The 14345-nt window shown below is 39.4% G+C and overlaps 1 protein-coding gene across 5 annotated transcripts in view; it reads right to left on the bottom strand.

The window, feature by feature from the left end:
• The window catches only part of ccdc9 (coiled-coil domain containing 9), a 50396-nt gene that overhangs the window by 30876 nt on the left and 5175 nt on the right, over positions 1-14345 (bottom strand). For 3 of the 5 annotated variants that reach the window (XM_061972322.1, XM_061972320.1, XM_061972323.2), the window contains exons 2-6: positions 10445-10502; positions 10074-10178; positions 9774-9926; positions 796-1107; positions 638-721 (exon numbers count right to left, since the gene is read on the bottom strand). In XM_061972322.1, coding sequence (XP_061828306.1) covers positions 638-721; positions 796-1107; positions 9774-9926; positions 10074-10178; positions 10445-10447 — 657 coding nt within the window. In that variant the 5' untranslated portion in view covers positions 10448-10502. The remainder of the gene's footprint in view (positions 1-637; positions 722-795; positions 1108-9773; positions 9927-10073; positions 10179-10444; positions 10503-14345) is intronic. The other 2 variants (XM_061972321.1, XM_061972324.2) reach the window with 1 other exon arrangement.

Below are 14345 nucleotides of genomic sequence, written 5' to 3' on the forward strand. Positions count from 1 at the left end.
TTTATCAGGAACTTTCCCATTTACCCGGGTAAATAAATCATATTGTTTATTCATTTATTTGACAGGGACAGTATAATTAAACATTGCTATCAATCAGAAATATCAATCAGCTAAAATGTGCCAAACATGGATAAGTGTGAAGAGTGTTTTACATTTTAATTACCGGTGTAAATTAATTCTGAAAGTATGTGTTGTGCGTGGACATTTTTATACAATCCACAAAGTTCAGTGAGCAGGTTGTGTTATGTGTGACCATGTGTGTTGACTTTTTGTGTTAGTTTATTTGCGGCACGAGTGGGAAAGGTTGTTTGGAATGGTTTATACATAAAATTGCTGTGCTATGTACACTTCAAAGTGCAATTCATTCGACAAGATGGGGGCAAACTTTAAGCAATTATACTATCAGATATTTAAAATTAAGTCAGTCCAGATTTCTTATTAAACTTGTGACGTCTTTAACACAGCTGCAGGCCATAGTATAAACACCCATGAACTAGAGGTTCCTGCAACTTAAAGTCCTTGAACTGTTGGTGGAAAAGGGCCTATTAGTGCCACCTACAGGGCAGAAGTCTGCAACACAAATTTGTCAGGAAGTAAACTAGCAAAGAAGTGAAACTAATCAAAAAACGTTTTGTACCCGTTGTCCTCTTTCGTACTCTGCTATTCTCTCCATTTCTTCATTCATCTTCTCAATGTTTTGTCGCCTCTTCTCCTCCCATTCCTGCTTGGACAGACAACACATTCAAACTTCCTGTCAATTGACACAAACTTAAAATATCAAACCTATTTGATCACCTTTGACTTCCTGTCCACGCCTCCTGGTGTGCTTGCCGAGTCTCCTCCTCTTCCTCTCCTTCCTCCTCGTCGCCCCGGTCCTCCTGTTTCAGCTGGCTCTACGTCTCTGGGGGTCCAGGGTTCCCGTTCTCTCCTCTCAGGGCGACCGCCGCCACCCCCTCTGGGCCCTCCTCCTCTCCCAACTCGGCTCGAGCCTGTCCTCCTGGGGGGACTGTGGTTGTCGCTCTGCCTTCTGTGCCCATCGCTCTCCTCGGACGCTTTCCGACCGCGGGGTGTGGGAGGCTTCCATCCGTCCACCACTCTGGTGTCCTGTTGGGAACAGGAAGTGGTTTCTTATTCAGCACATCAGAGCTCCATTAACATGGAACTCCATTGAGATTTCTGACGGGAATGTCAGCAGTGGTCACCACCCAAAGGTTTCCATGCAGGCTTAGCATTGTATTGTCTCATGAACGTTATAATAATAAACAGTAAAACACATAACTGTTTACAACACTGGTTGTCATATAAGGCCAGACTTCTGAAGTGTAGCTTCTGGTGAGCAGAACAGAACAGAACAGCGCACATAAAAAAGGAGACATAAAAGGATTATGGAGCGTGTCCTCCTGGACGTGTGTGGACTTTATGACATTATGTTGATCAAGCGACTGCGTTGGCGCTGCTCTGGTTTCTTCCCAGGAAGGTCGCTCCTTCAAGTGTTTACCTTTCAGAAGGCACGCTAGAACAAAGACTCATCTCTTCAGGATGCAAACAGCAAATCTTTGCTCAGTGCCCTCCTAAACTTGATTGATTCTGCTGCTTACGTTCTTGTATAAGCATCATGAAGCAGCCTGTTTTAGCAAGCGCTTGAACCATAGATTAGACAAAGACGTACAGAAAGTGTGTAAAAGATTTTGGTGTAAAACAACCCCCCACAACGATCACCTTCTTGGGTTCGACAAACTGTGTGTGTTATATTCCAAAGGAAATAATGAAAAAAAAAAAAAATACCGTCAATTCCAAAGTATAAGCCGCTATTTTTTTTCCTACGCTTTGTACCCTACGGCTTATAAAGTGGTGCGGCTAATTTATGGATTTTTTCTTCGCTGACGGCCGTAAAGCAAATAGTTTTCATTAAACACATGCAAAGACACTCAAATGGTGTGACATTGTTTGTGCTGTGGTGCCATCTTTCGGAAGGGTTTGCTGACAGCAGGTGCAGCTGGGTGAATGCCAACAAGTGTTTCCTGACGTTTAATGCTTTGAACCGGAAGTAGAAGTGCCGAACTGTCTTCTAATCGTCCCTAGCGTTTCTACTTGTATGGTTTCTTCATTCATCACTCCAAGCAACATATGTAAGTTTCATAATATAACTAAAACAATTCATACTCACTAAACCGTAACGTGTGTGATATCTGTATGACTGTTTTCATGCATATTTGTACGTTCTACCGTAATGTAATGACGCTAGCGTCATTAGCATTAGCTAATATGCTAACACATTTACGAGCGTCTGTGTTAGTGTTATTACCTTACGATGGCATTTTTTTTGTCTTGTTACAGTTTCACAAATTCCTCAATAAATTCACCAAAACGTCACCGTGGAGTTTTTGGGTTTGTTTAGCTGATTGGAGAGCTACATTCCACAGCTAGTGGGTCCATGAAGATGACTTCTGCTTTGTTTGATCAGCCGTTTTACTGCCGTGTTACAGACAACCTTTGGGAACAATTAAAGGTATATAAATAAACATTTATAAACCCTTTCTGTGTAATAACTAATTTCACAACGTACATAGCTGCGGCCTTATGGTCCGGTGCGGGTAATATACAGGGGTGAAAATGTTTTTCTAAAATTCAGTGGGTACGGCTTATATCCCCATGTGCACAATAGTCCAGAAAATACGGTAATCCATTAAAAGATCAAACTATGGCCGTCATACAGCTTTTAACTGTACAGGTAATATTTTAAATAAGGATGTCCCGATCAACATTTTTGGCTTCTGATCCCTATTCGATTTTCAGCCACCATCCAATAGTTTGACAAAAAAGTACATTTAGAATTTGTATGTATAGTTGTAAAGATGATGTATTTATCATTTATTAATAAAACCATCTACGGTCCGTAATATCATCAAAAGGTTCAGAGAACCTGGAGAAATCTCTGCACGTAAGCGATGGACCTTCGATCCCTCAGGCGGTACTGCATCAAAAAGCGACATCAGTGTGTAAAGGATATCACCACATGGTCTCAGGAACACTTCAGAAAACCACTGTCAGTAACTACAGTTGGTCGCTAGATCTGCAAGTGCAAGTTAAAACTCTACTATGCAAAGCGAAGGCCATTTATCAACAACACTCAAAAACGCTAACGGCTTCGCTGGGCCCGAGCTCATCTAAGATGGACTGATGCAAAGTGGACAAGTGTTCTGCAGTCCCCTCCAAGGTTTCTCATTGAAGCCCATTGGGTTGAGTTTTTCTTTGCCCTGATGTGGGATCTGAGCCGACGATGTCGTTGTGGCTTGTACAACCCTTTGAGACACTCGTGATTTAGGGCTATATAAATACACTTTCATTGATTGATTGATTGATTCTGTGGTCTCACGAGTCCACATTTCAAAATGTTTTTGGAAACGGTTGACTTTGTGTCCTCCGGAACAAAGAGGAAAATAACCCTCCGGATTGTTATAGGTGCAAAGTTCCAAAGCCAGCATCTGTGATGGTATGGGGGTGTATTAGCGCCCAAGACATGGGTAACTTACACATCTGTGAAGGCACCATTAATGCTGAAAGGTACATACAGGTTTTGAAGCAACATATGTTGCCATCCAAGCAACGTTATCATGGACGCCCCTGCTTATTTCAGCAAGACAATGCCAAGCCACGTGTTACAAAAGCGTGGATTCGTAGTAAAAGAGTGCGGGTACTAAACTGGCCTGCCTGCAGTCCAGACCTGTCTCCCATTGAAAATGTGTGGCGCAATATGAAGCCTAAAATACCACGACTGAGACCTCGGACTGTTGAACAACTTAAACTTTACATCAAGCAAGTATGGGAAAGAATTCCAAATTAAAATCTTCAAAAACTGGTTTCCTCAGTTCCCAAACATTTACTGAGTGTTGTTAACAAAGGAAAGGCCAAGTAACAGTGGTAAAAATGCCCTTGTGCCCACTTTTTTGCAATGTGTTGCTGCCATTAAATTCTAAGTTAATGATTATTTGCAAAAAAAATAAAGTTTCTCAGTTTGAACATTAATGTAGTTATCTTGTCTTTGCAGTCTATTCAATTGAATATAAGTTGAAAAGGATTTGCAAATCATTGTATTCTGTTTTTATTTACGAATAACAACGTGCCAACTTCACTGGTTTTGGGTGTTGTACTATACCAAGTATCGATAGTTTCAACATTTGGATCGATCAATCCTACTTTACATCGAAGCTTAAGCAGTTAAGTCCTTGTGTCGACATGCTTGGTTTGTGTGTGTATTTAGTCATTCATTTTCCTCTAATCCTCCAGTGATAATACTTGGAAGAAACTTAAGTTTACTTTCCACCGTGTTTGGGAGGATTAGTATATGGGAATAGACAATGTGTTGGTTGCAGCTTGTCCTCAAACATTTGAGCCGTTGTGCTCTGGCAAAACACGCACTCTCCAGGAATTCATGCAACTCCTGCATGCGTGTAACAAGGAATACAGAAAAGCAATTCGGGGTTTCCACTAAATTGCCAAGATACCTGTGGCAGTGGGGACGTGGTCAGGGGCGGGCTTCTGGGCTTGGCCACCATGAAGTCAGACTAATTTGCGATGGTGTGATTTTGTTTAAAAAGGCTCAAAAAAATGTTTGGATACATTTAACAGGCATGTGATTTGACCACAATGAAAAAGACTGAAAACATTTCCGGGGGTCTGGGGGACGAAGGCCCCCAGCCAGGTCCAGGCTAAAATAAACAAAGACAGCACCATTTGAAGAAAATATTTTAGTGTTTGAAGACATGAAAACATCATTAATAGAACATACCTTGCTTCAAGTTGTTTCATATGTTTTTGGCGTTTCGCATGTACTTCCAAAGCCTTGAAACCTCGTGATCCATAGTCAATATTATCATGACACCACGTGCACAAAACCTTTCCGGGACGATCGATTTTCCGAATAAAATCACCGAACAAAGTCGTAACTTCCTTCTTCCCAACAGTATCAGTGATTTCCCTTTCCATCCAGTCCCATCGAAACTTATTTTTGACATGTTTATCAATTTCTTTTACTCGTAAAGCGTCCTTTCTCTCTAGAACCGACATCGTTTACATATGGAAAATGGCGGTAATAACCATTATGAATGATGACGTTATTAACGTCATCATTCATAACAGATGTCCTGATTGGTCACAAGGAACATATCGACCAATCAACTACGGCGTAATATAAACTACGTCTTGAATCTTGATTTAGGGTCGGAAAAAAAACCGGAAAAGCGGGAGATAATTTTTTTCCCCCCGAGATTAAAAAAGACGGAATTCCGACTTTAGACGGAAAAATCACATGCCTGATTTTAAAAACAATTGTGCTATTAATTAGTATTAACATTCATGTTTTAATAATTTTCTCATATTTTCAATTGCGGCTGCTTATTGTACAATGTACTTTGTTAAGATTTTTTAAGGGCTTAAAGACTTTACATTACTTTTTATTAAAAACAACCAACAACAAATGTAGCATCTACTTCTGGTGTTATTATTAAATGTATTCGTGTTTAGAGACTCTTTACTTTTGTCCCTCTGACAAAAGAAGCCAGCTGCAGCGAGCATGATGTCACACTTCCTTCGCTCTGTTGCTCCAGTTGGACTTTCTCTCCTTGAAAGCCACTAATGTCCTCTTAATAGTTGCACATTTTGTAGATGGCTGTCCGCGGGTATATCTGGGATATATTAAAGTTGCGTCCACATCGCAGACATGCTCCAGACAATTCTCCAGACAATGGCGTGCGTTTTGTTTACATCCAGTTTCAGCAGCGCGGTTTTCTGCAATCAGTCTTTTTCCGGTGGCCCAGTTTTCGGTACATCTCTTGTCAATAGTGTGCAAATAATAGGCTATATACAGGGTGATTCAAAAAAGAATACGCCAAAATTATCACTCGTTGTACATAACTTTGAGTATTTATTTCATGCTTTACAAGTGCTCAATATGGCCACCACCGGCAACACGAACAACATCAAGACGATATGAGAATTCCTCCAATGTGTGAGCAACATCACACGTGGCAATACCAGCAGCACACCTGTCTCAAACCAATCTTTTATAATAACACTCAAATGAGAGGAGTCATTTTCATGAGGTTATTTTGTAATATTAGTGATTTGGCCCACTTGTAATGAAAATAAAAGAAATCTTGTTTTTCATAAGCTATGGATTGTACAATATGTCTGGGTGGGGGTCCTGCTTTGGAAATCATTTGTACCCCTTTCAGAGATCACATTTAGTTCCCCTTAAACATCCTCATGTTGCACAATGAAATGTAAGCATAGGATGAAGTGTGCATTCCTGTAACTTTCTCTAGTAACAGCATTCCATGATTAATATCAATAAATTAACATTAATAATAAATGACAGTAGAATAAGCACACGTATGACTGAGGAGTCATAGTGTAACTGTGTGGTGTTTGAGTTGTCAGACTTTTTGTGTGGCCATAAACACACCAGTGTCTTAGTGGTATGCGTGTTGGTGACAGATGACAAGTTGCTTTTGGCCTGGTTTGTACGTCAGAAAATGACTACTTTTACGAGATAGAAGTTTTTTTACTTAAGGTTTTGGTGTGGTTATGGCCGAATATAAACAGTTTTGCTCAATAAAGTGATCGATATAATTCCTGTCCTCGAAGCATCTCGATAGACGTTACAATAATTGAACGATGTTCAATTGAACGGTGTTGACGAACACCGTTAGGGCCGCTTGTTGTCACTGTCACTCAGAGTTGCATTGCAAAATTACACACAATAAATTATGTGTTTATTTTGTTTAGAATTCAGATGGGATTTGATTTGGTGCGCGGCATATATTTGCTGTGCGCAGAGGACGCTTGAGAAGTGCGCAATTGCGCAGGCGCGCACCTTAGAGGGAACGTTGATCCACAGTGTTGATTGCTGCTGTTATTCGATCTTTCATGTCATCGAGGTCTTCTAGAACTGTTTCCTTTACACAAGCAGCCAGTCATTTTAAACTATTTAACCCACCGTCGAAAATTGGGATGGATCAATGCCAAATTCTGTTCTAAAAGCACATTGCATCGTGACAATGGCATTGGTTTTCGCAAACTTAAGCACACAAAACGTCTTCTGTTGAGTCGCCATTTTGAGGGTAAATAAACACGTGGTCTTCCTACATTTTGAACGGCGCCGAAAGGACTACATGACCACAACAGTGAAATTGTAACACAATAAAACTTGGATAACTCCTGTATCAAATGACCATTGATTCAGTCTATTACAGTGCTTTCGAACTGAATAAATGCATGATGATTTTGGCGTATTCTTTTTGAATCACCCTGTATATCAATTCATACTGTAACGACCAGCTGGTGTTAGTGTTTTATGTTTTGTGTGGCTTGGATTTGATCTCAGTTTTCCCAGGTTTGCAAACATACCGTTCGTGCCTGACAGATGATTGGCGGAGAATGAGGAAGTGTTGTTGTGTGTCCAGGGAAACGCGGACTCGCAAAGACAAAAGTGTTTGCACGGGAGGTAAAACCTGTTGTATTTGTGCGGTTTGTGATCATAAAATTGGTAATAGTACTTAAAAATTGCATCAGACTTTGTGTGATTTCTTTTGAGAGCTACAATATATTATATTACTTTAATTTGTTTTCAAGTTAAAAAAAACAAACTTATTTTCAAGGTGTGGTGGTAATGAAAAAGCACATTCCATTACACTCAGGGAAAACCCTGTAATGGTTGTCTCCCTGAGAGTGCATCCTTTTTGAGGGACGCAGTCACGTGAATACAATCTTTAGCCATGTGAACATTGGGACACAACTGCGGTAAATATAGGCTGGGCTACCATTATCATAAAAAAATTACTTTTAAATGATGCTTTAAGAGCAATATGCGTCAACAGTGTTTATGAGCACCAAACGTGAGAAAAACTATCATTTCCCTCACTTATTTGCTCCACTTTTGAGTGAAAAGGCACTCACGCGCTCGCTTGGGGCTTTTAAAGGCCTACTGACACCCACTACTACCGACCACGCAGTCTGATAGTTTATATATCAATGATGAAATCTTAACATTGCAACACATGCTAATACGGCCGGGTAAGTTTACTAAAGTGCAATTTTAAATTTCGCACGACATATCTTGCTGAAAACGTCTCGGTATGATGACGTCAGCGCGTGACGTCGCGGATTGTGGAGGACATTTTGAGACAGCATGAGCTGTTTTCAAATATGACTATGAAATAAAAGAAGTAACACTTAAATTCAGATATATGTAAGTATCTGCCTCCGACACCAGCTATTAAGTAGTCTGTTTCATCGCAAAATTCCACAGTATTCTGGACATCTGTGTTGGTGAATCTTTTGCAATTTGTTCAATGAACAATGGAGACAGCAAAGAAGAAAGCTGTAGGAGGGAAGCGGTGTATTGCGGCCGACTTTAGCAACACAAACACGGCCGGTGTTTCATTGTTTACATTCCCGAAAGATGACAGTCAATCTTTACCATTGGCCTGTGGAGAACTGGGACAACAGAGACTCTTACCAGGAGAACTTTGAGTTTGATACGCAGACACAGTGCCGTGAGCACGCTTCCAAACATTTGATCACTTGCCCGTACGTGCGTGCCGCTATGTGCATGTCACGTAAATAATTAAATGTATACACCCTGATGATTATCTTGTGTGATGACTGTATTATGATGATAGTATATATGATAGTATATCTGTATCATGAATCAATTTAAGTGGACCCCGACTTAAACAAGTTGAAAAACGTATTCGGGTGTTACCATTTAGTGGTCAATTGTACGGAATATGTACTTCACTGTGCAACCTACTAATAAAAGTCTCAAAAAGTCTCACGTACGTAACTTTGGGGAAATATATGTGCTGTATGAACTTTGGGGAGGTGAACAGTACTTTGGGCTGTGGGATTGAGTGTGTTGTGCAGGTGTTTGAGTTGTATTGGCGGGTTATATGGACGGGGGGGGGTAGGTGTTTGTTATGCGGGATTAATTTGTGGCATATTAAATATAAGCCTGGTTGTGTTGTGGCTAATAGAGTATATACTTGTGTTTATTTACTGTTTTAGTCATTCCCAGCTGAATATCAGGTCCCACCCGCCTCTCACAGCATCTTCCCTATCTGAATCGCTCCCATTGCCCTCTATTCCTTCACTCTCACTTTCCTCATCCACGAATCTTTCATCCTCGCTCAAATTAATGGGGAAATCGTCGCTTTCTCGGTCCGAATCGCTCTCGCTGCTGGTGGCCATGATTGTAAACAATGTGCGGATGTGAGGAGCTCCACAACCGGTGATGTCACGCTACTCGTCTGCTACTTCCGGTACAGGCAAGGCTTTTTTATCAGCGACCAAAAGTTGTGAACTTTATCGTCGATGTTCTCTACTAAATCCTTCCAGCAAAAATATGGCAATATCGCAAAATTATCAAGTATGACACATAGAACGGACCTGCTATCCCCGTTTGAATAAGAAAATCGCATTTCAGTAGGCCTTTAATGATCTCATGAGGGGACAACCTTCCACACGGACATGATACCGTCGATGAGCCCACTCCTAGCTAGATTAACTATATACGGCCATCATTTGGTACAAAAGCAGGCTTCGCTACACATCCTAGAACCCAACAATCCATCAGTCCGCTACAGACCTGGGAGCTGAAAGTTATAGCAAGATTTTGCCATTAAAACGGGAGTGTAATGTTAGGGCTGTCGCTCATGTAGCTATGCTAGTGTTGCTAACGTTTGCCCCCCCCCCCTCCGCTGGTTCCAACTTACCCCTATTGACGCCTTGGAGAGGTCGTCTGCGAGTGTGAAGTTGTCTTTCTCAGGCTTCCTGCGTTCCCACTCTGGCTCGTGAGGGCGGGGCTTGCGAGGCGTTGTCACGGCGATGCCCTCCTGCTCGGCCCTCTTCTTGTCCTCTTCTACTTCCTGTTGGCGTTGAGACCGCGCTGAGCTCAAAGTGCACATAAATGCTGTCCGTGCACATAGATGCTATCTAATCAATAAACTAAGCTTTGACAATAAAACTGTATTTTGTTTGAATGATCAGGTGCGACAGATCTAACAACGTAATACCTGATAGCGCTTGACCAGAGCTTCGTTCTTCTTCCTCAGGGCTTCAATTCTTTTGTCCAGTTCTGCATCCTTCTCCTCCTTGGTCTTGAAGTCCACTGCTGAAGACTGAAACACACAATACAGAAAAAGAAATCAGTAAGTATTAAGAAGAGGTAAAAAAAACAACAAAAAAACATGTCAGTACTCAAACATCATCGTTTGGCTACTTAACAGTCAGGCTGTAATAGAGCACCCTCTAGTGGACTAGCACTACCAACAACTGTACTAGTACAGAACTCTGAAATCAAGTTGTTGGGGAAAATTAGCTAATATTCCAAAATACTTCTGGTTTCTTCTAGATGCTCCAAGATTACGGTGCCTGTCTCACTCACCATGGCCGCCTCTGGCTTGTCGTCATACACAGGCGGACAGGACCGCACTGAAGCTTTACTGTGAAAGACAAAACGGGCAATCAGTTTCTTCATGGAGGATGGACAATTTTCATAGCTCCTTGTGCCTAATAATTTAGTTTCAAGTAAAAATAATCACTGAAATAACCTGCTTAAATAAAAATGTACGGTTGTTAAATAATTACCTCAATGTGTCAATTAATGACAACATTTTATTAAATGTTTATTAATTAATTTTTTGTAAAGGTACATTATATAACCATTGAATTATTGATTTCATGATTTATTGCATGATTCAATTAATTATTTCACCATTTTATTATTTTTCTTCATGAAACTATGATCAAAGTCAGTGGGTGGATCCTAACACCTGATTGGTTACTTGGTAGATATCTTGGTCTGAAAGTGAAAAAACAACTTCAGTTAATTCCTCTATTAATACTGGAGTCAGCAGGTCTTGCTTCCAAATACTCCGCAAGGTCTACAAAATTTAACACCAACTCCCGAAAAAGTAAATAAATATATATATATATATATATATATATATATATGCATCCTCCTGAGCCGCCATGTCTTGAAAGACTTTGAAATCACTGGACTAGAGTTGTGTCCGCCTCGCCCACTGATTATTAGAGATGTCCGATAATATCGGACTGCCGATATTATCGGCCGATAAATGCTTTAAAATGTAATATCGGAAATTATCCGTATCGGTTTCAAAAAAGTAAAATGTATGACTTATTAAAACGCCGCTGTGTACACGGACGTAGAGAGAAGTACAGAGCGCCAATAAATCTTGAAGGCACTGCCTTTGCGCGCCGGCCCAGTCACATAATATCTACGGCTTTTCACACACACACAAGTGAATGCAAAGCATACTTGGTCAACAGCCATACAAGTCACACTGAGGGTGGCCGTATAAACAACTTTAACACTGTTACAAATATGCGCCACACTGTGAACCCACACCAAACAAGAATGACAAACACATTTTGGGAGAACATCCGCACCGTAACACAACATAAACACAACAGAACAAATACCCAGAACCCCTTGCAGCACTAACTCTTCCGGGACGCTACAATATACGCCCCCCGCTACCTCCTACAACCCCGCCCACCTCAACCTCTTAATGCTCTCTCAGGGAGAGCATGTCCCAAATTCCAAGCTGCTGTTTTGAGGCATGTTAAAAAAAATTATGCACTTTGTGACTGAATAAATATGGCTGTGCCATGTTGGCATTTTTTTCCCCCATAACTTGAGTTGATTTATTTTGGAAAACCCTGTTATATTGTTTAATGCATCCAGCGGGGCATCACAACAAAATTAGGCATAATAATGTGTTAATTCCACGACTGTATATATCGGTATCGGTAATTAAGAGTTGGACAATATCGGAATATCGGATATCGGCAAAAAAGCCATTATCGGACATCTCTACTGATTATGATGGGTGACTTGGCAGATAAAATAAATTTATGAAGCGCTGATGAACTAATTAAGTAAATCATTTCAATAATTCAATTGTGAATTAATAGTTTCAATGATGAAATAAATAAATAAATGATTAAATACATTTACTTTGACATCAAATAAATTACACATCTATATATTAATTAGATACAATACGTTTGTATGTAATTCAAATTGTAATGAATTAATTACATATTTAAGCAATTATTAAAATGTTTATTCATACAATTTTGTCCTATTTGATCCTACATAGCTGTGTAGTCTATAACCCGCACGGTGTCTACCTCAGTCTGGAGATACAGGTCGGAACTTCCCTAGGAGCATTACTGTGCAGGGTTTGATTGTGGCGGCCCGCCACTGCAAAATAAAAGCCGCCCCACTCCACTTTAAAAATGAGGGGGTTTTTTAACGAGAAAAGCTAAAATCAAAAATGTGTAATGTATGTATAATTCATGATTTGATATCTATATATACATATATATATACATATACATATATATATACATATATATATATTTATAAATATATATATATATACACATATATATATATATATATATATATATATATATATATATATATATATATATATATATATATATATATATATATATATATATATATATATATATATATATATATATATATATATATATATATATATATATAGTGTAAAATATTTAGGGGGTTCCTATCTTTTTATGGCTGTTTAGTAGAGGAGACAAACATCAGCGTGGATCTATATTAGCTTTATTTTTCAACTCACTTACAACGCAATGTACGTTACTTGTAAGCAAATACGCCACAGTGTACACGTCCTTTCTGGTCCTTCTACAATCGCTATTTCTTAAAATTCAAAGTATATATATATATATATATATATATATATATATATATATATTAAGGCTGAAACGACGCGTCGACGTCATCGGTTACGTAAATACGTCGACGCCGTTTTTGTGCGTCGGCGCGTCGCATATTTACGTCACACTACTGTCATGGCGGAGCGCAAAGCAGACGATGCGAGCGAGGGGAAAAAAGCACGCCAAAAGTCGTCAAAAGTGTGGGAGTATTTCAATAAACGGCCTAATAATGTTGTTGTATGCACACTGTGTCGAGCGGAAATGGCCTATTATAGCAGCACAACGGCTATGAACGAACATTTGAAAAGAAAATCCCCGACAGCGTTCTTGCCATCACCATCAACAAGTCAATCGTCCGCGTGCGTATACGTTGTCATTATTACACAAAAACATGAATGTGTCATTTGTATATGCGTTGTAAATTCATAAACTAAAGCACCGTTTCGCTCTGAGAGGCGCGTTTGGCGTGCCTGTTCAGTGTTTACAAAGACGTGCTCCTCTTTAACGCTGTGGAGAGGCGGCGGCGGCCAGCGAGCGGCGAGGCGGGGCGCGCCGGGAGCGACGCCGCAATCGTGCCCAAGTGCGCGATCCGCGCAGTTGGAAGAGAAAAGACTTTGTGTAAAATTAAAAGATTGTAAACCTGGCAAAGCCGTCTGGCGTTCAGTCTGTCGGTCCTGAAAGAACCCCACGGCACAAGACGTGTCACAAACGCTAACGTTAATTAGTTGTGCAAATACCTTTTACAACATTAACAGTTACATATACTATGTACAAACCAACAATTAACTTTCACTTTAATCATACTATCATTGTTGTGTTATTAAGCAAAATAAGCAATACTTTTACTTTTGTTGAAATGTTTACACTGCACACTTTTTTGTATTGGATGTTTAGCTTTATTTTTGCACATTTTAGCAAATAAGCAATACTTTTACTTTTGTTGAAATGTTTACACTTGTTACAGAATATTTCCGTTTTGCACTTTTTTGTATTGGATGTTTATCTTTATTTTTGCACATTTTAAAAAAAATAAGCAATACTTTTACTTTTGAAATGCTTATACTATTCCAGAATATTAAGATTTGCACTGGATGTTTACTTTTATATTTGCACATTAAAAAGCAAATAAGCTACTTTTAATTTTGTTAAATGTTAAAAGTTTTAAATGTTTACATTGTTACAGAATATTTTGTCATGTTGTTGTCAATGTTGACTGAGTGGCCATACTTTTTTTTTGTAAATAAAAGCCATGCCTTTTGAAAAAACTGGCCTACATTTATTTTTTCCCTCTTCATTTTAAATTTAAAAAAAATCGGTAAAAGGAAAAATAATCTATAGATTAATCGAAAAAATAATCTATAAATTAACCGATTAATCGAAAAAATAATCTATAGATTAATCGATAGAAAAATAATCGTTAGCTGCAGCCCTAATATATATATATATATATATATATATAGATACATATATACATGCAGGGTTTCCCCTTAATGTAATTGAATGTGGCACACCGCCACAGCATTTCTATTACTACCACACCTTGAAAA

This window comes from Nerophis lumbriciformis, linkage group LG17, assembly GCF_033978685.3.
Source record: "Nerophis lumbriciformis linkage group LG17, RoL_Nlum_v2.1, whole genome shotgun sequence".
NCBI classification, from domain to species: domain Eukaryota; kingdom Metazoa; phylum Chordata; class Actinopteri; order Syngnathiformes; family Syngnathidae; genus Nerophis; species Nerophis lumbriciformis.